This window comes from Oncorhynchus clarkii, chromosome 21 (assembly GCF_045791955.1).
Source record: "Oncorhynchus clarkii lewisi isolate Uvic-CL-2024 chromosome 21, UVic_Ocla_1.0, whole genome shotgun sequence".
NCBI lineage: Eukaryota > Metazoa > Chordata > Actinopteri > Salmoniformes > Salmonidae > Oncorhynchus > Oncorhynchus clarkii.
In genome coordinates, this window is record NC_092167.1 from 29028256 (window position 1) to 29052364 (window position 24109).

The window sequence follows — 24109 nt, forward strand, 5'->3', positions numbered from 1 at the left end:
CCTCTTCTCCCCCCATAGTGAAGTGCCCTCCCAATGCTGAGTACATAGAGTGTGGCCCAGCCTGCATCCCCAGCTGTAAGGAACCCTCAACTAACTGCACTGGCTCCTGTATCAGCGCGTGTTTCTGTAAACCAGGCTTCGTGTTCAGAGGCAGTCGCTGCGTCCCCATCGAAACGTGTGGTTGTCTGGAGGGAGGTGACTACTATGAGGTACGAGACCATCTGTGATTTTTTTTGTCTGTGGTTAAAAATGTTCGATATGATTTAACACAATGCAATAGTATATAAATATGATATTTTTGTCTGGATGGGGATAACAACAATGATGAGGTATTTTTTTTAACCTTTACTAGGCAAGTCAGTTAAGAACAAATTCTTATTTTCAATGACGGCCTAGGAACAGTGGGTTAACTGCCTTGTTCAGGGGGCAGAATGACAGATTTGTACCTTAGGGATTTGATCTTGCAACCTTTTTGGTTAATAGTCTAACGCTCTAACCACTAGGCTACGCTGCCACCCCGATAGTATGAGACAATCTGTAATAGTTAGTATGTGGTCCATGACGTTCAAGTTGGGAAACACTGTGATATACGACACTATTTACGATACAGTATTACGATGCGATATTTGAAACACCACGATACTTTTATTTGCAGAATGTCCACTGACATGGAAATTGATGTTGCTCAAGTCAGCACGTCACAAATATACATTAAAAAGCACCAACGACGCAAGGAAAACACACGAAACCATTCACAAATAAACCATGCTTATTGTCAAACGACAGGTTAATAATCCACCTCTCTCCCCGTCCCTGTTGTTGTAGCCAGGAGAGATCGTCTTTGGTGACGGCTGCTCCAAGCTGTGTCGTTGCGCGGGCAACTACACTCTGGACTGTGTGGACAACGCCTGCTCTCCCGCGGAGGAGTGCCGCAACGGCGCATGCTATCCCAAAGGTGCAATTGAGTTGAGTTGCCACAACTTGTAGAGACCTTGACATGTTCTTAGAATCGATAATAGTGATAAGGAGGAAGAATCGTTGGGAAACCCTCGGGTATTGTGCCCTGTTTGATTCCTAGCTATGCAACAAAAGAGCATATATTGTGTGCATTTATGGCTCAGTACAAACCCTATTACCGTTATGTCAGGCATCACCGGCTGACAACTCTAGCCCGACGCATCAAGGAAGACATTTGAACACTAGCTACAGTATGTTTCCATTAACTTGTCCAGTGATTTTTTTCTGGGGGAGGGGGGGGGTTCGACATTTAGAAAGTTTGCATAGAAATGTTGGGCCGCCTGTGTAAACACAACCGAACTGTCCACCAGCCAATTACTAATTCCGCTTACAACTTTATATCACTAGTCCCCCACAGGCACCTCTATCAATCAGTAGTATGATATTACCAATCTTATCCACCTGCTTAATATTCGCCACACAGTCTAGACACATTAGACACACATTTATATTGACTGCTATTGATTCCCAGCTATCTGATTCATCGATTGATTGATTACTTGATTACTTGATTCATGAATTGTTCCCTCCAGGCACTTCTACCTGTATAGCGTCCGGTGACCCTCACTACACCACCTTCGACAAGAAGAAGTACAACTTCATGGGGAACTGCAGCTACCTGATGTCCGAACCTTGTAACGACACCTCAGTGCCACACTACGAGGTGCACGCCGACAACGAGAACCGCTATAACCTACCAACCATCTCCTACCTGAAGGCTGTGCACGTGTACGTGCGCGGGGTGAAGATCTCCGTGCTCAAGGGAGGCACCGTGCAGGTGAGAGAAAGATGGATTGAGAGATGGAGAGGGGGGGGGGCAGAGAAAGAGAGTGGGAGATGAGGGGTATGATGGGACGGATGGATGACATTTGAAACTTTTTTTACACATAGCAATAGAAAAGATGACTTATAAAATGCGAAGCCCTGTATATGCTCAGACTAATTAGCACCAATATAAAGTGACGACACAGTATGAAAAGCACATATCATTTTTTACCCTTGCCTTTAGCCTTCAATATAAAGTAACAGACACAGTAAAGAAAAGTTTGCCTTTCAATTCAATAAGTCTTAGTGACCGGAGGGCCATTCCTGCGCAGCATTCAATACATAAAAAACATAGACACAGAACAGCACATAAAGAGGAAGCCAAAAATAAGAATTAAAAAAAAAGGAATGCCTAACCCATTTCTGTGTTTTCCTCCTCTCCTCCGTGTAGTTGAACGGTACCAACGTGAACATCCCTCTGACCCCAGCTACAGGAGTGTCTGTGCTGATGTCTGGTAAACACTACACCGTAGCCACGGACTTTGGTGTGACGGTACGATACGACGGAAACCACTTCATGGATATCAAAGTCATCAAGGAGTGAGTCAAAACTGCTTCACCTGCAGAGACCAAATATGGGGTTTAGGCATATAGGTTCCACTCCTACAGATTTGGGGACCCCAATATGATATGCCCTAAAAAATACATTTTTTTTTTTACAACATTTTAAAAGAAAACAAATATAAGCCTCTCACGTTGTGATATGTTTATGATATAATTCTGCTGTGATTAAAATGCTTGAGAAAGCGATTAGCTCATAAACTTGTTTGCTCCTCTGTATTCAGCTATAAGGACAAGCTGTGTGGACTGTGTGGAGACTACAACGGAAACCCCAACGATGACTTCAGGAAACCTGATGGTTCTCTGACCCCCGACCCCAATGACTTTGGACACAGCTGGCTCACCGATCCTAAGTGAGTCACGCCATCAGTTAGACATGCGGACGCAGGCAGGCACTCACACACAGAAAGACATGCACCTGTGCACATGCACACAAGCACACACGCATGCGCACACACACACACGGCTGATTCACTCTGTCTCGCCCTCCAGTTGTAACAAGCAGCCCAACATCACCATACCTGGCTGTACTGATGATGAGCAGGACAGGTACGAGAGCTCAGGATACTGCGGGATGCTACTGGACAAGAACGGACCTTTTGCTGTCTGTCACCCCAAGGTCAACCCCAATGTGAGTAATTACCTTACTTGTATCATTATGAATCCGCCCTCTAGATAAAGATACAGTATGTAATTCCCGGGATATCTAGCTATGTGGGAAACTAAGAAACGGGCAGTGTGGCAACGCAAGACTGCAGTACTCTAACTAAAGTCCTCGAGCTTTGTCTGCCATGTGTGTATGTTTCTGTGTGTGTCTCAGAGTTTCTTCAAGGACTGTCTGTTTGACCTGTGTGAGCTGGACGGTGCCAAGCCCATCCTGTGTGAAGCCATTGAGTCGTACGTAAATGAGTGTCAGGACCGAGGAGTCACCATTGGACCTTGGAGGAACAGCACCTTCTGCCGTGAGTAGAGATCACGGCTGGAGTCAATTCCATTTCAATTCCAGTCAATTTAGAAAGTTAAGCACATTTCAATTCCAGATTGTTTCCTCATTGAAAAGCATTTGAAGAGATTTGGAATTAGAATTTTGAGTGAACTTCCCGAATTGACTGAAATTGAAATGGAATGGGCCCCAACCCTACACGATGATAAGGAGGAAGAGGAGGATATTCATGTTTTAAGATGATCAATATGATAATAATGATTCGTTCACTCGCCGAAGACACTGTTATTAACACATCAAAGACCAAACAATACACTCCGACAGTTCTGTTCTTTAAAATCAACAAAGTCGTTCCCGAGAGACAGTCATGTTTTAAAGACCGGCCTCCTAATGTCTCCTCCCTCCTTCTCTCAGCTCTGAAATGCCCCCCCAACAGTCACTACATACCATGTGCCGCCCCATGCCAGCCCACCTGTGCCGCCAAGCCCCCCACGGGGTGTGACGGACCCTGCTCAGAGGGGTGTGTGTGCAACCCTGGGTACATCCTCAGCGCCGGGAAGTGTGTCAAAGAGAGCTCCTGCGGCTGCAAACACACTAACGGAGAGTACTATGAGGTAAGAGGGCGTGTGTGTCATGTTATCAATGCCATTGTCTGAGTTGGAGGTTTTTCAAACATATTATACTGGACGGTGAAAGTGCAACGGCCCTCGCAGGCCTCGAACCCAGGACTCCCAGAGCATAGTAAACTTGCTAAGATTCTAACCCACTTCGGGAAGAACATAACCCCCCCCCCCCTTCCTCGTCCCTCCAGCCTGGTGATGAGTGGTACATGGAGAACTGTAAGCTGAAGTGTTTCTGTGACGCCTCCTTCGTCACCTGCAAGCCCTCTGACTGCCCTCCCCTGCATGAGTGTAAGGTACAGGGAGGAGAGCTGGACTGCTACCCTACAGGTAAGTCCCTTTACATAAACGGTCTGAACACGCACACAAACACACACTCAAAAGGGTGTCTTGATGTCTGACGTCTTGGAAGTCAGGGTAGGTGACCAGGCTACGACCATATGAGTTGGCAAGACAACACAAAGAGGTCTGGAAGCAGGCGTTTATATCTCATGATATCTCCCTCGGCTCCATTTACCCCAGGTTCTCAGGACTGTGTGATCTCTGGGGACCCCCACTACAACACATTTGATGATAAGTTCTACAGCTTCATGGGAACCTGCACCTACACCCTGGCTAGGGCCTGCAAGAACAACACTGGTAATTACATGAGGATGATGTTCTGTAGTTCTAGCTCTGTCTTATCAGTTCTAGATTATGTAGTTCTAACACTGGGTTCTAGGTTCTGTAGTTCTAGCTCTGTCATATCAGTTCTAGATTATGTAGTTCTAACACTGGGTTCTAGGTTCTGTAGTTCTAGCTCTGTCTTAACAGTTCTAGATTATGTAGTTCTAACACTGGGTTCTAGATTCTATAATTCTAACTCTGGGTTCTAGGTTTGTAGTTCTAGCTCTGTCATATCAGTTCTAGATTACGTAGTTCTAACGCTGGGTTCCAGATTCTGTAGTTCTAACTCTGGGTTCTAGGTTCCGGGGGTTTTGAACTCTGGGTTCTAACTATGTTCTGCTGTGTTCTCAGGTCCACAGTTCTCCGTGGAGGGTAAGAACGAGGAGCGTGGTCTGGCTGGAGTGTCGTACCTGAAGAAGCTCTACGTGACTGTCGACGGAATCACCGTCACACTGATGAAGAGCAGGAGGGCTCTGGTACTTGTTGATCCATCAATCAATCAGTCAAATTTATAAACGCCCGTTTTACATCAGACGGTGTCACAGTGCTTTTGAAATAACGAGGCCTAGGCCCCAAAGAGCAAGAGAAAAGCAGAAGCAAACTTGTCCGAAGGAAGAAATAGACTTGCTATTACAGTAATGAACATAGACCTGTCACACTAACACAGTTATTAACATGTAATAACACTTTCCCATAAACATTGTTTTTTTTTATCATTCACATTCCACATCGCAGATGTGGTGGTGTCACTCAATTATCTCTGTCTTTCAAACTCCATGTCTCCCTTAATCAATTAGTGAAATTGCACAACGGCGATACACCCAAAGCCTTTCTTTCCCTTTTCAATACACATTTTGTCCGTCTTTCTCTTTCTCTCTGTCTTTGTCTCTTTTTTTAATCTTTTATCGCATTCATCGTCTATTTTACAAGTAAACCTTCAAATCTGTCCATCAATTGCGCCCTCCTCTTCTCTCGGACTGCTTTTTCCTCCTTTTTTGTCTATTTTTCTCCTAGAATTAATCTCTCTTTCTGCCTCCACAGGTGAACGGAAAGCGCGTGTCCCTCCCTCACTACCCCTCTCCACTAATCTCTCTATCGCTAGCGGGCCAGTACATCACCCTGCAGACACCGTTCGGCCTCAAGGTGCGCTGGGACGGAAACCACTACGCCCAGATCTCAGTGCCCAGGTGTGTACTACGGACACAGGAAGTAGATCTCTAGCAACTTCCTTTTCCCTCTTAAGGCTCAAATTACACCCTATTCTTAAGTTAGGTGTCTACGTACGTACGGGCAATGCCTTTGTTGTACTTTATCAATATTCATGCAGATAATTGATCAACATTTATACATCATTTAGAACCATTTCTGTTCCAAACATTCCACATCTTTCAACCTTTAGAGGAGTTTCAACTCAGTATCAATCCACTGGATCAACTAAAATCAACTAAAACCTTTTTTTTTGTCATTCTCTCTCCATGAGTTCTGTTGTAGGATCTCGAGTAATCCATTGTTTTGTGTCTTGATATCTTTGTGGTAATCCAGAGGTTTGGTATCTTGGTATCTGTTGTGATCTTTTGGTAATAATCTGGTAGTCGTAATAATCTATTGGTTGTTGTCTATATCGGTGTCAAATCTATTGTGTCTTGTATTTTGATATTTTTAGTAGGATCTCTCTATTAATCCACTGGTTGTATATCTTTGTACCTTGACCTTTGAACTAATCTACTGTGTTCAAATCAAATCGCATTTTATTGGTCACTTGCACATGGCTAGCAGATTATTGCGAGTGTAGCGAAATGTTTGTGAAATGTCGTGTGTCTTGGTCTATCCGCCAGCTCCTACTCTGAACGGATGTGTGGTCTGTGCGGCGACTATGATGGTAACCCTAGCAACGACTTCACCAAGCCAGATGGATCCCAGGTCACCAGCTCCAAGGACTTTGGAAACAGCTGGAAGACTGAGGACGATGAGGATGCCACGTGAGTGGGAATTATGTGGGAATTTTCTCTTGGGAATACTGACTAATGAAGTCAGGAATATTTCTGCCCAGTAATGTATGTTGTAGAATGTAGGTTAACGCTTTAGGAAGTAGTTTAGGAACTGAGTGTGCACTTTATCCTATATGCAGTTATTAGGAGTAATAACTGTATTGTGCACTGTATTGGTATTACATTTCCTATTTTAAAGTGTTTACTAATTGTGTGTGTTTCCATAGATGCAAACCCGACACCAACCCAGACCCTGTCTGTGATCCATCACTGGAGGCAGAAGTGTCCAAACCAGAGAACTGTGGGATATTAACCGATACCAAAGGACCTTTCAGGTGAGCAACGGAGTCACATGGATACTTGACATGCAGAACCAACAACATATCCCTGCTGTGCGTGATCCATACCACATGTATCATTTAGACATAAACGCCCCGTTTAACACACCATGCACACACGTGAAAACATACACTAATCCATAAGTACATGGATACCTCCAAACTCACATGCTATGACCCCTGGTGCTTACAAACATGGATCTCTAGTCTATTGTAATATCTGTTTACAATAATCCATGACTTTAATCCAGATAGCATGGTAAACACATGTTGGGCTGGCAATCTTACTCCTTTACATTCCAGACTGCTAAGAATATCTAAGATTGTCTTATACATACAAGCCTACTATAGTTCACATGCCCTGACATGATTCAGGTCATAAGACTTAACTCCCTCCATGTGTTCCAAAACAAACAAAGTGGTTTATGGATTTGTGTGTTTGTCTTTACTTCTCTCTCTCTCTCTTTCTTCCTTTCACCCTTTCATTTCTTTCTTTCTTTCCTTCTTTCTTTCTTTCTTTCTTTCTTTCTTTCTCTAATTCTTAACCCCCCCCTCTTCCTCACACATTAAATTCACCCCCCCCCCCCCCCCCCTCTCTCACCCTCCTCCTCTCCCCCATCAGAGAGTGCATTGCGTTGGTGGACCCCACTCCGTTCTTCCAGAGCTGTGTGTATGACATGTGTCGCTTCGTGGGCCAACAGCAGATGCTGTGTGACCAGCTCCAGGCCTACACTGACGCCTGCCTGGGTGCAGGGGCCACGGTTCACCCCTGGAGAAAGCCAGACTTCTGCCGTGAGTCTCATATATAAATATATATATATATAGATATAGACACACTCTGTCAGGCCCTCGAAGATTGGACCAAAATTTGGTTTGAAAACAGTTGGCAGGTCACAATTATGTGTCAGCTTGAGCAAAAGTTGAAAGAAGAAGCAAAAGTCCATATCTCAGGCTGCCACTTCAAAGTCACACATTAACACAGTTACGGAGAAAATATTGTTGTCCGTCAATAGTAAAGTTATTCCTTTTAATGTTGCAGCAAGCTTAAAGGGGCAATCTGCAGTTGCTACATTCATTTCATTTCTTGAACGGCATTTTTGGTTAAGTGCTTGTAAGTGAGCATTTCACAGTAAGGCCTGTTGTATTCGGCGCATGTGACAAATAAAGTTTGATTTGATGTGAAGCATGCTTTGTTATTGTTTCAACCGCTGACTGCCCCTTTAACCCAGATTTGTTACAATATGTTGTAACCCTGTTTCTGCCTTCCCCCTTTTTTTTGCTCTCCCTCCGTAGCCCTGCCCTGTCCCCCTAACAGTTCCTACTCCATGTGTGTGAGCTCTTGTCCCGAGACCTGCCTGGGTGTCAGCGGCGCCCCTGGCTGTTCAGATGTGTGTGTGGAGGGGTGCGAGTGTAACCCCGGCTTCATCCTCAGTGACGACAAGTGTGTCCCTGTTAAAGACTGTGGCTGTGTCGACTCCTCCGGAGACTACCACCCTGTGAGTCCGATTCTCTCTTTCACTTGGACAATTTCGGTGTGTACTGTAAAGCATCAAGGTTTGGTAAAGGGTACATTAGGATACAGTATGAATACAATACATTGCTAAATCATCCGAATATAAAATAAAATATGCACATCCAAAATGTCACTACACGTGCACATTCAGAAATACCCAAAACTTGATACTGAACTGTACACAACGTTTATATGTGCTGTATCTTGTATTTTTCAAGTTAGACTTTTTTTTGTAAAAGATACCTGTTGACTTCCCTGTAAAATATAAAGGTTAATAAATCAAATTAAATTAACATTTCCCTGGGCTATTCACGGCAGTCAGGTACTGTAGTCTGAACATGGTGTGTGTTTTTCAGGTGGGTGATGACTGGTACCTGGAGGGCTGTAAGGAGAAGTGTGTGTGTCTGGGCGGGGGGGTGATACAGTGTCACAACACCACCTGTACCCTGACAGAGAGCTGTGGCCTGCAGGACGGAGAGTTAGGATGTTACCCACTGGGTACGACACACACACACACACACACACACGCACAAACAGGAGGGAGAGTACGGATGCCAATGTAATTTTTTTTTGTGTGTGTCATTTATTTTACTTGGCCTTTATTTTGGGGGGTAAGATTGAAAAGCGTCTTTGGGAAACAAGCACTATACAATTGCGGGGTCTCAGTCTCGTACAGTTGTAGCTTTTGAAATGTGTATGTTCTTATAAGAAATATTGTAAATGGGGCTATCAGTGCGCCCTCAAAACATCAGTTTAAACTTCTATGAAAACAAAACATGATCAACTCAAATCTAAACTCTACCCTCCTCTACTCACAGAAACGGGGATCTGCACGGTCCAGGGTGACCCTCACTACACCTCTTTCGATAAGAGGGTGCACAACTTCATGGGTTCCTGCTCCTACACCCTCACCAAGCCCTGCAACGAAACCTCCGGGATGCCGCACTTCACCGTTGACGCCCAGAACGAGCACCGAGGCAGCAACAAGAAGGTGTCGTACGTCAAAGCCGTCGTGGTTAAGGTGTACGGGGTCATCGTCGTCCTGGGGAAAGGGCGCAAAATACAGGTGAGGAACATGGGGAGGTAAAGCTACAGCACGACCTGGTTTATTCAGTTATGCTGGCAGAGTGGCAAGATAAGTCCTCACAAGTGTGGTCAATAAAAATATACTTTAGACGTTATGGTGGCAAAGTAGGAACAAACTGGGAGCAAATGTCTTGAAATGGAATACGAAAACAAGAATGCATACCAATGAAAATGCTGTACATTATCAGTAGATAACCACGTACTGTACAATCTGCTAAGTTAACTCCAATTTAAAAGGGTTACACCCTCCTCTCATCTCTTCCAGGTCAACGGAACCCTGGTGACCCCTCCTGTGACTCTGACCAGTGGGGTGAAGGTCTACCTGAGCGGGAAGTTTGTTGTCTTGGAGACGACCTTTGGCCTGAGGGTGAGGTTCGATGGCAACCACCACGCTGACGTCACTCTGCCCTCCTCCTACAACGGTCTGCTCTGTGGACTCTGTGGTAAGAGATAATCAATCAATCATGTGATTAAAATAAACCAGGCATGTAAAAAAATGCCCTCGTGAGTTATTTCACCCACTTTTATCATATCCCCTTTGTAGTGGGTAGTAGATTTATGTAGTCTTGTCTGAACACCTCTTTGAGTATAATTTTATATCTTGACTTGACTGCTTTAAAATATAATTTTACCCCAACCCAGCTAACAGTTTGTATGCAAAGTAGCTGTTGATGTGGGTAGTAGTAACTGGTTCCATCTATCCTCTATTGTAGGAAACTTCAACGGCCAACCCGGTGATGACAACATCAAGCCAGACGGTAAGCCAGCCGGCAACACAAACGATCTGGGAGAGAGCTGGCAGGTGCCCGACGACCGCCCCGAGTGAGTCACACACACACCTGAAACACACGACACACATTCATGTTTCAGTTTCAATGTTTTTATTTATCCAGCACTGTCAGGAAGAACTGTTACATTTAGCCTAGATTCCATTGTTTTTGTATGAATTATGACCTATAGGTCTGACTCCATCGAGGAGATTTAGTTTCCATCCTCGACAGGGACGTCTTTGACATTCATCCCTTCCTTTCTTCCTTTCATCAATCCCTCCTTCCCTCTCTCTTCTTTCAGCTGTACCCACGGTGGAGGAGAGGAGGGGTGCGATCCCAAGGTTGAGGCAGAAGCTGAGAAACCCACCAGCTGTGGCATGATCACGGACCCCAGCGGTGAGACTCACAAACACACAGAGAAACACACACAGAGAAACACACACAGAGAAACACACACAGACGCATGGAAACACAAATTACAGCTGTCGGACATTAACACCGGACAGAAAATCATAGACATGCTCAATCCAGGTACACTCTTTCACAAAACGTGGTATATTCATGTTATTACATACCACTTGAACTGTGTCTTTCAGTCTCCATTTACTAAAGCCATTTCTCATTTCTGTAGAGCAAGAGATTGTATTTAAACGAAACATCATTGATTCTAGAGATAAGTGAGAGAGTTGTGCCTGAATTGTCAGCTAACTTACTACGACCATTACTCATCGGTCATTTGTCCAATTCTCTCAGTTGTCTTACAGCATTTTTTGGACAATTGTGTTACTACATATAATTTGTACAATGTTAAAACTATTTATTGGTAATTCTTCACTGTCCCAGCTATTTAGCACCATTCATTTCTACATCCATTCTCTCTCAGGGATCTTCAAGCCGTGCCACGCGGTGGTTCCCCCCAACATTTACCAGGAGAACTGTGTGTACGACCAGTGTGCTACGGGAGGGGAGACGGTGGCCCTGTGTCAGGCTATAGAGAGCTACGCTGACCTGTGTGCCTGGGCTGGAGTACCCATCGTGTGGAGGAATAACACCTTCTGTCGTAAGTCACATACCGACATGCGCGCAGACAAGCACGCATATTGAAACACAGGTATGCACGCAAACGCATACACACACACCTTCCCGACTGTGTGTAGTCTAACTAACACGCCTGTGCTCCATGTGCTGTAACAGACCTGTGCTCCATGTGCTGTAACAGACCTGTGCTCCATGTGCTGTAACAGACCTGTGCTCCATGTGCTGTAACGGACCTGTGCTGTAACACACCTGTGCTCCATGTGCTATAACAGAACCGTGCTCCATGTGCTGTAACACACCTGTGCTCCATGTGCTGTAACACACCTGTGCTCCATGTGGTGTAACAGACCTGTGCTCCATGTGTTATAACAGAACCGTGCTCCATGTGCTGTAACACACCTGTGCTCCATGTGCTGTAACACACCTGTGCTCCATGTGGTGTAACAGACCTGTGCTCCATGTGCTATAACAGAACCGTGCTCCATGTGCTGTAACACACCTGTGCTCCATGTGCTGTAACACACCTGTGCTCCATGTGCTATAACAGAACCGTGCTCCATGTGCTGTAACACACCTGTGCTCCATGTGCTATAACAGAACCGTGCTCCATGTGCTGTAACACACCTGTGCTCCATGTGCTGTAACACACCTGCGCTCCATGTGGTGGAACAGACCTGTGCTCCATGTGCTATAACAGAACTGTGCTCCATGTGCTGTAACACACCTGTGCTCCATGTGGTGTAACAGACCTGTGCTCCATGTGGTGTAACAGACCTGTGCTCCATGTGCTATAACAGAACCGTGCTCCATGTGGTGTAACAGACCTGTGCTCCATGTGCTATAACAGAACCGTGCTCCATGTGCTATAACAGAACCGTGCTCCATGTGGTGTAACAGACCTGTGCTCCATGTGCTATAACAGAACCGTGCTCCATGTGCTATAACAGAACCGTGCTCCATGTGGTGTAACACACCCGTGCTCCATGTGGTGTAACACACCTGTTCTCCATGTGCTGTAACACACCTTTGAGTCCTTTACGTGTACTGAGTCCTATCTCTATTGGGTAACACCAAGATTGTGAAAGTGGCGTGCCACAAGGATTAGTCTCACTACCAATTCAAATCCCATGTTCCCTCTGTTCTCCCCCTTTCTTGGGCAGCAGCAACACAGATGATTCTCATTGCCCATCAGTAAACCATGTTTTCCCCCTCTCTCTCTCTCTTCCCCTCTCCCCCCAGCTCTGAAGTGTCTCCCAGGCAGCCACTACGAGCCATGTGGTAACGCCTGTCCTTCCAGCTGTCAGAACCCTACCTTCAACGCCACCTGTGCCCAGCCTTGTGTAGAGGGGTGTGTGTGTGACCCCGGCCTGCTACTCAGCGGTGACAAGTGTGTTCCACCCAGCCAGTGTGGCTGCACCGACAAAGATAACAACTACAGGCCTGTAAGAATGGAGGAACCAAGTTATGACTTGACTAGTGAAGTTTACATAGTAGTCAATACAATGACCTGAGACTTATAGGAAGGGTGTAAACAGAGGCTAGCTCATTTAGCGCATGTGGTTGATTGACTAAAATAATGAAGTGGTTTATTGACTAACTAAGATGGTTGATTGTTATATGTCTGTGGGACTGTGTCTCATGTCCATATCTCTCCTTGTTTGTGTGTGTGTGTGTGTGTGTGTGTGTGCCCTAGGTGGGAGACAGTTGGTTCACTAAGCTGGACTGTTCGGAGCGTTGTAAGTGTAACCCTGGCAACAACATTGTCTGTGAGCCATGGCAGTGTAGTCCCGCCCAGGAGTGTAAGGTGTTGGAGGGAGAGCTGGCATGTGTTTCAGCAGGTAAATGCCACACCACCTTTCAGGGCTTTTTCTTAGTCTTTGTTGTGTTGTTTATTTTGCTACTGTTACTGGGACAGAAATATTTTGGTTTCCCAGATACAAATTCCTAATCATAATGAATTATTAGTCCTGAACTAAAAAGCATTTCGAGGATCTCCATTGAACATGCTTCTTGCCTCCCGGGTGGCGCAGTGGTCTAAGACACTGCATTGCAGTGCTAGCTGTGCCACCAGAGACTCTGGGTTTGAGCCCAGGCTCTGTCGCCGCCAGCCGCGACCGGGAGGTCCATGGGGCGACGCACTATTGGCCTAGAGTCGTCCGGGTTAGGGAGGGTTTGGTCGGTAGGGATATCCTTGTCTCATCGCGGACTAGCGACTCCTGTGGCAGGCCGGGTGCAGTGCACGCTAACCAGGTCGCCAGGTGCACGTTGTTTCCTCCGACACATTGGTGCGGCTGGCTTCCGGGTTGGATGCGCGCTGTGTTAAGAAGCAGTGCAGCTTGGTTGGGTTGTGTTTTGGAATGACGCATGACTCTCGACATTCGTCTCTCCCGAGCCCATATAGGAGTTGTAGCGATGAGACAAGACAGTAACTACTAACAATTGGATACCACGAAATTGGGGAGAAAAAAGGGAGAAAAAAACAAAAACATGCTTCTAAGACCTAGTCCAGGACTAGGCTTAATCTGTGGCTGGAAAACCAGCTCTAAGTATATCTTCACTTGTGGTTTGAAGTGAATGTGCCACTTCCTGTATATGAAGAACTCCCAAGAAGACATCACTAACCCAGATATGAATGTCTCTGTGTCTTTCTCCAGGTTTGGGTGTGTGTCATGTGGCCGGAGATCCTCACTACTACACCTTTGATGGTGTCATGCACACCTTCATGGGCACCTGTACCTATACACTGGTGGAGGTATGTAACCGTCGTCTCTCTTCCTCTTCCCCTCTGTCTCTCCCGATCCCTGTAACATATCTCCCTTCCCTCCGACCCCCCACCCCCCCTCGTTATCCCGCTCTCCCTCAGGTGTGTAACTCCACCAAGGTAACTCCGTTCACCATCGTGGCGAAAAACGAGGAGCGTGGCGAACCGGAGGCGTCGTACGTGCGCTCCGTCACGGTCTATCTTCCCAACGCCAACATCACGCTTCAAAAGAGCAACAGAGTTCTGGTGAGATGGAGTTCAAGGTCAAACCTTGGCTGTCTGTTTTTGGTGAGAGTAGAAATGTGTGTATGGCTTACAGGCTCATGCCTCAGTCTCATCACAGCAAACATAGACAGAAAACACAAAACAGGGAGAGGGATCCATTGGTAAGCATGCTTAGAATCACGTTCGTCAAGCGTAGCGAAAAGTAGAAGTTTGACGCTTTGGCTCAATCCTGAGCACAGTTTCCTTTGTTTTCATTATCTTTGAGGGGGGGGGGGGTTATTTGGGATGTTAGGCCTATCCTTGACACCGGCAAGCCACTTTGTAGAACCGCCCATGGAAGCTGTGATAGTGACGTTTGAGGAACAACAACCCATATGCCTTATTCGTTATTTATTTCCACTAATCACCTCTACTTTATCCCCCCCCCCCCCCCCCTCTCTATTTCTCTCTCTCCTTTCCAGTTGGATGGGCGCAGGGTACGTACTCCTCTGTCCATCGGTGTGGCCGGGGCCAGGGTCTTGAGTAGTGGTGTCTACAGTCTACTGGACACTGATTTTGGCCTGATGGTCAAGTTTGATGGAGTCCACCACCTGGAGATCACCGTCCCTGGCGAGTACTTCAACAAGGTACGACTGAGCCCAACTATAGTAATGCTGCTGTACAATAATGTGTATTATACAACTTATAATGATGGTAAAATTAAGCCTTTCACACAATACATGTCTTGGCCATACTAAAATACTCCGACCTACATTTTAAAGGGACTTCTAATGATTTTCTCTGCCCTTTTCATTCTTGGAATTATCCACACTGTTCAATTTTATTTTATTTTATTTTACCCGTTTTCTCTCCCCAATTTCAATCTTGTCTCATTGCTGCAACTTCCCAACCGGCTCGGGAGGCGATGGTCAAAGTCATGCGTCCCCCGAAACATGACCCGCCAAACCGCGCTTCTTAACACCCGCCCACTTAACCAGTCGCACCAATGTGTCGGAGGAAACACCGTTCACCTGACGACCGAGGTCAGCTTGCAGGCACGCTACAAGCAGTCGATAGAGCGCGATGAGCAAAGTAAAGCCCCCCCCCCAGCTAAACACTCCCTAACCCGGACAACGCTGGGCCAATTGTGCACCATCCAATGGGACTCCCGATCAAATAAAATGTTATTTGTCACATGTGCCGAATACAGCAGGTGTAGACTTTTCAGTGAAATGCTTACTTACAAGCCCGTAACCAACAAGGCAGTTTCAAGAAAAATAAGTGTTAAGTAAAATCTGTAGTGCCTTGCGGTCGGAGGCTGAGCAGTTGCTATACCAGGCGGTGATGCAACCAGTAAGGATGCTCTTGATGGTGCAGCTGTATAACTTTTTGAGGATCTGAGGACCCATGCCAAATCTTTTCAGTCTCCTGAGGGGGAATAGGCTTTGTCGTGCCCTCTTCACGACTGTCTTGGTGTTTTTGGACCATGATAGTTTGTTGGTGATGTGGACATCAAGGAACTGGAAGGTCTTAACCTGCTCCACTACAACACTACAAGCTGACAATGGGGGCGTGCATGGTCCTCCTTTTCCTGTAGTCCACAGTCATTTCCTTTGTTTTGATCACGTTGAGGGAGAGGTTGTTATCCTGGCACCACACGGCCAGGTCTCTGACCTCCTCCCTATAGACTGTCTCATCGTTGTCAGTGATCAGGCCTACCACTGTCGTGTCGTCGGAAACTTAATGATGGTGTTGGAGTCTTTCCTGGCCATGCAGTCATGGGTGAACAGGGAGCACAGGAGGGGACTGAGCACTCCCCCCTTAGGGGCACCCGTGTTGAGGATCAGCGTGGCAGATGTGTTGTTCTTACCCTTACCACCTGGGGGCGGCAATTTAGGAAGTCCAGGATCCAGTTGCAGATGAAGGTGTTTAGTCCCAGGGTCCTTATCTTAGTGATTAACTTTGAGGGCACTATGGTGTTGAACGCTGATCTGTAGTCAATGAATAGCATTCTCACATAGATGTTCCTTTTGTCCAGGTGGGAAAGGGCAGTGTGGAGTGCAATAGAGATTGCATCATCTGTGGATCTGTTGGGGCAGTATTCAAATTGGAGTGGGTCTAGGGTTTCTGGGATGATGGTGTTGATGTGAGCCATGACCAGCCTTTCAAAGCACTTCATGGCTACATACATGAGTGCTACATATCATTTAGGCAGGTTTCCTTAGTCTTCTTGGGCACAGGAACTATGGTGGTCTGCTTGAAGCATGTTGGTATTACAGACTCGGTCAGGAACAGGTTGAAAATGTCAGTGAAGACACTTGCCAGTTGGGCAGCGCATGCTCGGAGTACATGTCCTGGTAATCCGTCTGGCCCTGAGGCCTTGTGAATGTTGTCCTGTTTAAAGGTCTTACTCACATCGGCTACAGAGAGCATGATCACACAGTCGTCCGGAACAGCTGATGCTCTCATGCATGCTTCAGTGTTGCTAGCCTCGAAGCGAGCACAGAAGTTATTTAGCTTGTCTGGTAGGCTCGTGTCACTGGGCAGCTCATGACTGTGCTTCCCTTTGTAGTCTGTAATAGTTTGCAAGCCCTGCCACATCCGAGCCGGTGTAGTACGATTCGATCTTAGTCCTGTATTGACCTTTGCCTGTTTGATGGTTCGTTGGACGGGATAGCAGGATTTCTAATAAGCGTCCGGGTTTCAGTCCCTCTCTTTGAAAGCGGCAGCTCTACCCTTTAGCTCAGTGCGGATGTTGCCTGTGATCCATGGCTTCTGGTTGGGGTATGTACGTACGGTCCCTGTGGGGACGACGTCATCAATGTACTTATTGATGGAGCCAGTGTGGTGTGGTGCACTCCTCAATGCCATCGGAAGAATCCCAGAACATATTCCACTTCTTTACTGACCGAGTCGCTCATGCTTCCTGCTTTAGTTTTTGCTTGTAAGCAGGAATCAGGAGGATAGAATTATGGTCAGATTTGCCAAATGTAGGGCGAGGGAGAGCTTTGTATGGGTGTCTGTGTGTGGAGTGAAGGTGGTCTATAGTTTTTTCCCCTCTGATTGCACATGCTGGTAGAAATTAGGTAAAATGGATTTTAGTTTCCCTGCATTAGAGTCCCCGGCAACTAGGAGCGCCGCCTCTAGATGCACTTTCCTGTTTGCTTATGGCCGTATATAGCTCATTGAGTGCCATCTTAGTGCTATATAATGTCATAGAGCCCAACCGGTTGTGATAGATCCCGGAATCGAACCCGGGTCTGTAGTGACGCCTCTAGAACTGCGATGCAGTTCCTTAGACCGCTGCGCCACTCGGGAGGCCCTACTTTTCAAATTCTATTCACATTTATTTTATTGATCTTTTTTTCAAAAGTAATTGACACTGTTTCTTGTACAAAGTTCACTCTTACGTTATTCCTCAGTTTCAACTCACAACTCTTTCCTTCCGTCTGTCCAGGTGTGTGGCATGTGTGGTAACTACAACATGAACGCCAAAGACGACAACCTGAAGCCAGATGGAAACCCGGCCAAGGACGTGATAGAACTGGGAAACAGCTGGAAGTCCGAGGGAGACTCAGACCCAGGGTCAGTAACCTCTAACCCCTCACCTTTGACCTTGTACTTTAGGCCAGGAGGCTACCACTAAAGCTTATTATTGGTCAGATTATGCGTTACTGTACACCTGAGTGTCCCTGAAACACTGACAGCTGTCGATATCATTTATATTTTAGATACCTGGATCTTTAATAATATATAGCCTTAAGGCAAGCCAATGTTCAAATAGACCAGGAGTAAACCACTCTGTCTGTACAAGGCTTGCAAAAAATATGTGTAATTCTAGCGACACTTATTGGTGATTGATCATTAATCATTATGGTCTGGCAGGAGGTAACATTTTTGGGTACTCTCCCTCTTCTCCATCCCTCTATCTAACCCATCCCTCCCTCCATCTCTCCCTCCATCCCTCCAGGTGCTCGCCAGATGAGCGTCCCAACATCCACCCTAACTGCACGGCAGAGGAAGAGAAACAGTACGAGACCCTGTGTTCTTCTATCATCCTCGGCAACAAGTTCAAGCCCTGCCACTCTTTCCTGCCCCCGGAGGCCTTCCTGGGGAACTGTGTGTACGACATGTGTGAATACGACGGCATGCAGGCCACGCTGTGTGATAACGTGGAAGCCTACGCACAGGCCTGTCAGTCAGCTGGGGTTACCGTCGACTGGAGAAACAACACATTCTGTCGTAAGTGATGGGGGGAGATGGGGGGTAGGGGGAGGGAGATGGAGAGGGTGGGGTGAGATGGAGGGAGGGAGATGGGGAGAGGGTGGGGTGAGATGGGGAGAGGGTGAGGTGAGATGGGGGAGGGAGATGGAGAGGATGGGGGGAGATGGGGTGAGGGAGATGGAGAGGGTGGGGCGAGACGGGGGTAGGGGGAGGGAGATGGAGAGGGTGGGGGGAGATGGGGGTAGGGGGAGGGAGATGGAGAGGGTGGGGGGAGATGGGGGTAGGGGGAGGGAGATGGAGAGGGTGGGGGGAGATGGGGGGAGGGAGATGGAGAGGGTGGGGGGAGATGGGGGTAGGGGGAGGGAGATGGAGAGGGTGGGGGGAGATGGGGGGAGGGGAAGGGAGATGGAGAGGGTGGGGGGAGATGGGGGGAGGGAGATGGAGAGGGTGGGGGGAGATGGGGGTAGGGGGAGGGAGATGGAGAGGGTGGGGGGAGATGGGGGGAGGGGAAGGGAGATGGAGAGGGTGGGGGGAGATGGGGGGAGGGAGATGGAGAGGGTGGGGGGAGATGGGGGGAGGGAGATGGAGAGGGTGGGGGGAGATGGGGGGAGGGAGATGGAGAGGGTGGGGGGAGATGGAAGGAGAGAGTATGGGAGGGAGGTTGGGCATAGGATGCTATATAAATGACTGAAAATGGAAGGAAAGGAGTGGACTTGGGAATTGAATTTGTAAAAGTACTACATGTGTAGGCCTGTACTGTCGACAAAGGATGCCGCATGTTACTGTAACTGTTACTGTACTGTATAAAAAGATAGGACCTTTGATTATCGTCTAACTCCACCATCTCTCTTTCCCCCTCCAGCCCTGCCGTGCCCCCCCAATAGCCACTACTCTGACTGCACGCCCCCCTGCCCGCCCACCTGCTCCGACCTGTTCCCCATGTTCTGCCACCTTCCCTCCACCACCTGTGTCGAGGGGTGCCAGTGTGACGCGGGGTTCGTACTCAGCGACGGGAAGTGTGTCCCTCTGGCCAAGTGTGGATGTGTGGACTCCAATGGAGAGTACCATGACGTGAGTGCTTACTGTTTCGTTGGCCAATCATTGCCCGCTTACCCGCACTACTTTACCAGTCATACACCCCAACTAAACACCGAAAGGTTCCTTTCAACTTAGGGGGATTGTCAGATGGCAAACATATTTTTACCACAGCCGGCATGATATTCAACTGTGAAGCAGGTTTGGTTAGACAAGAATCCAAACTCCACCAGCCAGACACAGATTCAACACATTCTCTATAATACCATTCATACAAGGTTTCTTTAGACATACTGTATAAACAGTCAGCCGTAATTCTAACGTGTGTGTGTGTGTGTGTGTGTGTGTGTGTGTGTGTGTGTGTGTGTGTGTGTGTGTGTGTGTGTGTGTGTGTGTGTGTGTGTGTGTGTGTGTGTGTGTGTGTGTGTGTGTTGCAGATGGGAGACTTGTGGGTGACTGACCACTGTGATGGCAAGTGTACCTGTAACCTGGGCGGCTCCATCACCTGTTCTGATTTTCAATGTAAGGATGATTCTGTCTGCACTCTGGACAAAAACGGAGACCTCTACTGCAAACCTGAGAGTAAGTCCCAACTCTTCTCTCAAAATAGTCCCTGCAACTCTGCCCCCACTGCCATTTCTACCTAAAATATATTTTAGGAGAAAGTTACTATTTGTCATCTATACTTCCTCAATACAAACTTTTCTGTCTCTCTCTCTCTCTCTCCCCCCACCTTACTTCATCTCCCTTCATCCCCCCCCCTCCCTTACCCCTCTCCAGAATTCGACAAGTGCAATATCCACGGCGACCCCCACTACCGTACGTTTGATGGGTTCACCCACCACTTCCAGGGCCCCTACACCTACACCCTGACCGAGGGCCACTCCCTCCTCAGCTCACTGGCCTCCCTCCAGGTCAGAGGGAAGAACGTCCGTCGCGGTGGCAGCAAGAAGATCTCCTACCTGGATGAGGTGTATGTCGATGTCTATGGAGTCAGCATCCGCTTCCTGCAGAAGAAAGTTGTCCTGGTGAGTTCAATATAATATAATCCAACAATGCCTGTAGCCTTGGCGACGGTAATCTAGCTCTAAAACCATGAGACTCTCCTCTCTGTTACCTTCCAGGTCAACTATGACATCACTATGAACAGTTAAAACCTCTTGTGTCATCTCCACGAACAGTTATAACTTCTTACGTCCTCTCACTACCCGTGTAGGTGAACGGTGAGCGTGTGGCTCCTCCTCTCAGTCCTAGAGACGGCCTGACCATCACGATGAACTCCAAGAACGTCCAGCTGGTCACCGACTTTGGCATGACGGTCCGCTTCGACGGCAAAATCCACGGAGGTGAGAGGGAGGGAGGGAGGGAGGGAGGGAGGGAGGGAGGGAGATGACGTCACGTCCATAGGGCAGCTACAAAGAGTTATCAGACGGGCTAGGAGAAGAACAGTGTGGTCTAGAAAGTCCATTTAATTTACTTAATCATTTAATTAATAAAATGATAAAATATCTTATTAAGAAGAGCACTGCTTGTGCTCGTGCAATACTCTTTCTCCCCCCTAACAGAGGTGATCCTACCCAGTACATACAAGAACAGGGTGAGAGGTCTGTGTGGGAACTACGACGGATCCTCCAAGAACGAGTACATGAAACCAGACGGAACTGTGACGCGGAAACTTGACGAGTTCGGCGAAAGCTGGAGAGTGACTGACAGGCAGGGGGCGGAGCTAGTGACAGCAGACCTCCCCAAGATGGTGCACCTGCACAGGTGGGAAGGAATCACTCGCTTGTATATAAAAACATTTAATTCATTAATTTATTTGTTGGTTCATTCATAATCTATTTATAAACACAACTGACTGAAAAATAGGTTTATTGAGATGATCAAGTGTTCATAACTAAATATGACTCTCCTTCCTTTGTTTTTTTCTCCTTCGCTCACCCTCTTCTTCAACCTCTTCTTCGCCCTCTTCTTCGCCCTCTTCTTCAACCTCTTCTTCCCCCTCTTCTTCCCCCTCTTCTTCGCCCTCTTCTTCAACCTCTTCTTCACCCTCCTCTTCAACCTCTTCTCACCCTCCTCTTCAACCTCTTCTTCCCCCTCTTCTTCGCCCTCTTCTTCACCCTCTTCTTCACCCTCTTCTTCAACCTCTTCTCACCCTCTCCCTAGGCGTGATGTGGAGACAGACCCAGAGTCTGGCTTTGAGACAGCAGGTTGTACTGACGCTCAGCTGGCTGAGTTGAATGGTAACAAACAGTGCGGAGCCTTGTCCGACCCTACAGGACCCTTCGCTGGCTGCCACGCCCAACTACTGCCCAACAGCTTCCAGGAGTGAGTAGAGACTGTGTGTGTGTGTGTGTGTGTGTGTGTGTGTGTGTGTGTGTGAGAGAGAGAGAACGAGCGAAAGAGTGTTTATGTGTGCTACAGGTGGGTATGTTTGATATTTTTCTCTCAACATATAACTTGAATTTATATCCTGCTTTATATGTTCATACAACTGTGTGTAGGTCTGCACTATTCCCTCCACTCACTGTCGTGTGTGTGCGTTTTAGGGACTGTGTGTTTGACCTGTGTGCGGATCAGGAAACCGCATCTCTACGTTGTGACAGCTTTGAGGTGTACGCCCAGGCATGCCAGGAGGCCGGTGTCAAACTGGGCAAATGGAGACAACAGCTGGGCTGTGGTAAGACACGCGAGCGCGCGCACACACACACACACACACACACACACACACAGAAGGAGAGCTGGGATATGCAAAAGACACATTTCCAATTCACAAATGCGTATTAATACACACTTGTGCAACTGTGAAATATAAGCACCCACCAGATTATTATTATTACACACACTAATATATGTAATATATAGATGTCATTATACACACACACACACACACACGCACCTTGTCTCACATACACACATTACTACAGAGATGTTATTAAACACAAATGAATGCATGCATAAGCACACAGACACACTCTCAAACGTGTGCACACACACAAACACTCACGGACACAAACGAGCACACACACAAGCACAAATGCACGCACGCACACACTACACTGCAGAGATCTTATTAAACACACATACATGCACACACGCACCTTGTCACACACACATAAATGCACACGCACACTCACAGACACACAAATGCAGACGCAAACACACATGCACTAATGCACACACACTCTGGTATTACACACACAAATGATTATATACACACAAGTACACACACACAATCTATCTGAAACACAACCAAAATACATTCCCTCACTGCTGTGTTCTTAATAAATGACGTTTTTTTCCTTCACTTGTAATCCCTAGCAAACTGCTAAACTGATTCTGCCAAATCATTTTGGCAGTAATACTTATTTTCAACTGCCCTCCTCTCAACACCCCTTATGTGTTTGTTGCTAATCCTGTGTCCTCACTTTCTCCCTCTCTTCCCCCCCCCCTCTCCCTCTCTCTTCACTTCCTCCCTCACTCTCCCCCTCCTCTCTCCCTCTCTCTTCACTTCCTCCCTCACTCTCCCCCTCCTCTCTCCCTCTCTCTTCACTTCCTCCCTCACTCTCCCCCTCCTCTCTCCCTCTCTCTTCACTTCCTCCCTCACTCTCCCCCTCCTCTCTCCCTCTCTCTTCACTTCCTCCCTCACTCTCCCCCTCCTCTCTCCCTCTCTCCCTCCTCTCCTCCCACCTAGTCCTGAGCTGTGTGGACAACAGTACCTACTCTGAGTGTATGTCCCCTTGCCCCGCCTCCTGCGCTGACCTGGCCGCGCCCTCCGATTGTGACTTCACTGCCTGTGTTGAGGGGTGCCAGTGTGCCCCCGGTTTCGCCATGAGCACAGGCAGCTGTGTGCCCTATAGCGAGTGCGGCTGCAACTACCTGGATAGATACTACCCGGTGAGTTAATACAGCTGTTGCAGAACATTGCACGGTGTGGTGTGTATAACTCTGTCTCTTTCCTCGTACTTGTCTCTCTCTCTACCCCATTTGAATGTCTCTCTCTCTCCCCATCCCTCCATTCCCTTCCTACCCAGCTCAAGGAGAAGTTTGTGACAGAGGACTGTGCCCTGTCGTGTGAATGTACGGCCTCGGGCGCCGTGTGCCAACCCAAGGGCTGTGCCGACACACAAGTCTGTACCATTTTTGACTACGCGCGTGACTGCTACAAAGGTGAGTGTGTGTCTTTGTGTGTGGCTACTGAAACATGCATTTGTGTCCCTAGTAGTTGCAATAAGAACAACTTCAGTGTGCAAAATGGACTGCCATGTCTTTGATAATAAACGTACCCTCTCGCCCTCTCTTCTCAGTGAGTCCGTGTCTGGGTTACCCCTGTCTAAATGGCGGTACCTGCTCTGACACTAACACTACAGTTGACTCATTCACCTGCCAGTGTAAAGAGGGCTTCGAGGGCAACCTGTGTGAGATCGAGAAGACCGAGACCAGCGGAGGCCTGGGTACGTGATTAACTGGAGCTAATACTATACCGTACTGTACTATACTATTCTGTACTGTATTTCACT

At 47.4% G+C, this 24109-nt stretch overlaps 1 protein-coding gene across 1 annotated transcript in view; it reads left to right on the top strand.

Moving 5' to 3' along the window:
• Nucleotides 1–24109, top strand: part of LOC139379383 (zonadhesin, like) — a 34330-nt gene that overhangs the window by 7618 nt on the left and 2603 nt on the right. Inside the window, exons 11-49 of the mRNA XM_071122190.1 lie at nt 19–209; nt 826–955; nt 1551–1795; nt 2234–2382; nt 2628–2756; nt 2896–3034; nt 3224–3365; nt 3761–3960; nt 4158–4296; nt 4489–4605; nt 4984–5108; nt 5674–5819; nt 6468–6611; nt 6848–6955; nt 7581–7750; nt 8252–8454; nt 8828–8969; nt 9290–9537; nt 9823–10000; nt 10271–10379; nt 10629–10723; nt 11211–11387; nt 12605–12807; nt 13059–13203; nt 14020–14117; nt 14229–14372; nt 14813–14977; nt 17788–17915; nt 18301–18572; nt 19417–19625; nt 20027–20171; nt 20370–20617; nt 20806–20935; nt 21155–21356; nt 21756–21917; nt 22139–22269; nt 23284–23486; nt 23624–23759; nt 23897–24043. Coding sequence (XP_070978291.1) covers nt 19–209; nt 826–955; nt 1551–1795; nt 2234–2382; nt 2628–2756; nt 2896–3034; nt 3224–3365; nt 3761–3960; nt 4158–4296; nt 4489–4605; nt 4984–5108; nt 5674–5819; nt 6468–6611; nt 6848–6955; nt 7581–7750; nt 8252–8454; nt 8828–8969; nt 9290–9537; nt 9823–10000; nt 10271–10379; nt 10629–10723; nt 11211–11387; nt 12605–12807; nt 13059–13203; nt 14020–14117; nt 14229–14372; nt 14813–14977; nt 17788–17915; nt 18301–18572; nt 19417–19625; nt 20027–20171; nt 20370–20617; nt 20806–20935; nt 21155–21356; nt 21756–21917; nt 22139–22269; nt 23284–23486; nt 23624–23759; nt 23897–24043 — 6294 coding nt within the window. The remainder of the gene's footprint in view (nt 1–18; nt 210–825; nt 956–1550; nt 1796–2233; nt 2383–2627; nt 2757–2895; nt 3035–3223; nt 3366–3760; nt 3961–4157; nt 4297–4488; nt 4606–4983; nt 5109–5673; nt 5820–6467; nt 6612–6847; nt 6956–7580; nt 7751–8251; nt 8455–8827; nt 8970–9289; nt 9538–9822; nt 10001–10270; nt 10380–10628; nt 10724–11210; nt 11388–12604; nt 12808–13058; nt 13204–14019; nt 14118–14228; nt 14373–14812; nt 14978–17787; nt 17916–18300; nt 18573–19416; nt 19626–20026; nt 20172–20369; nt 20618–20805; nt 20936–21154; nt 21357–21755; nt 21918–22138; nt 22270–23283; nt 23487–23623; nt 23760–23896; nt 24044–24109) is intronic.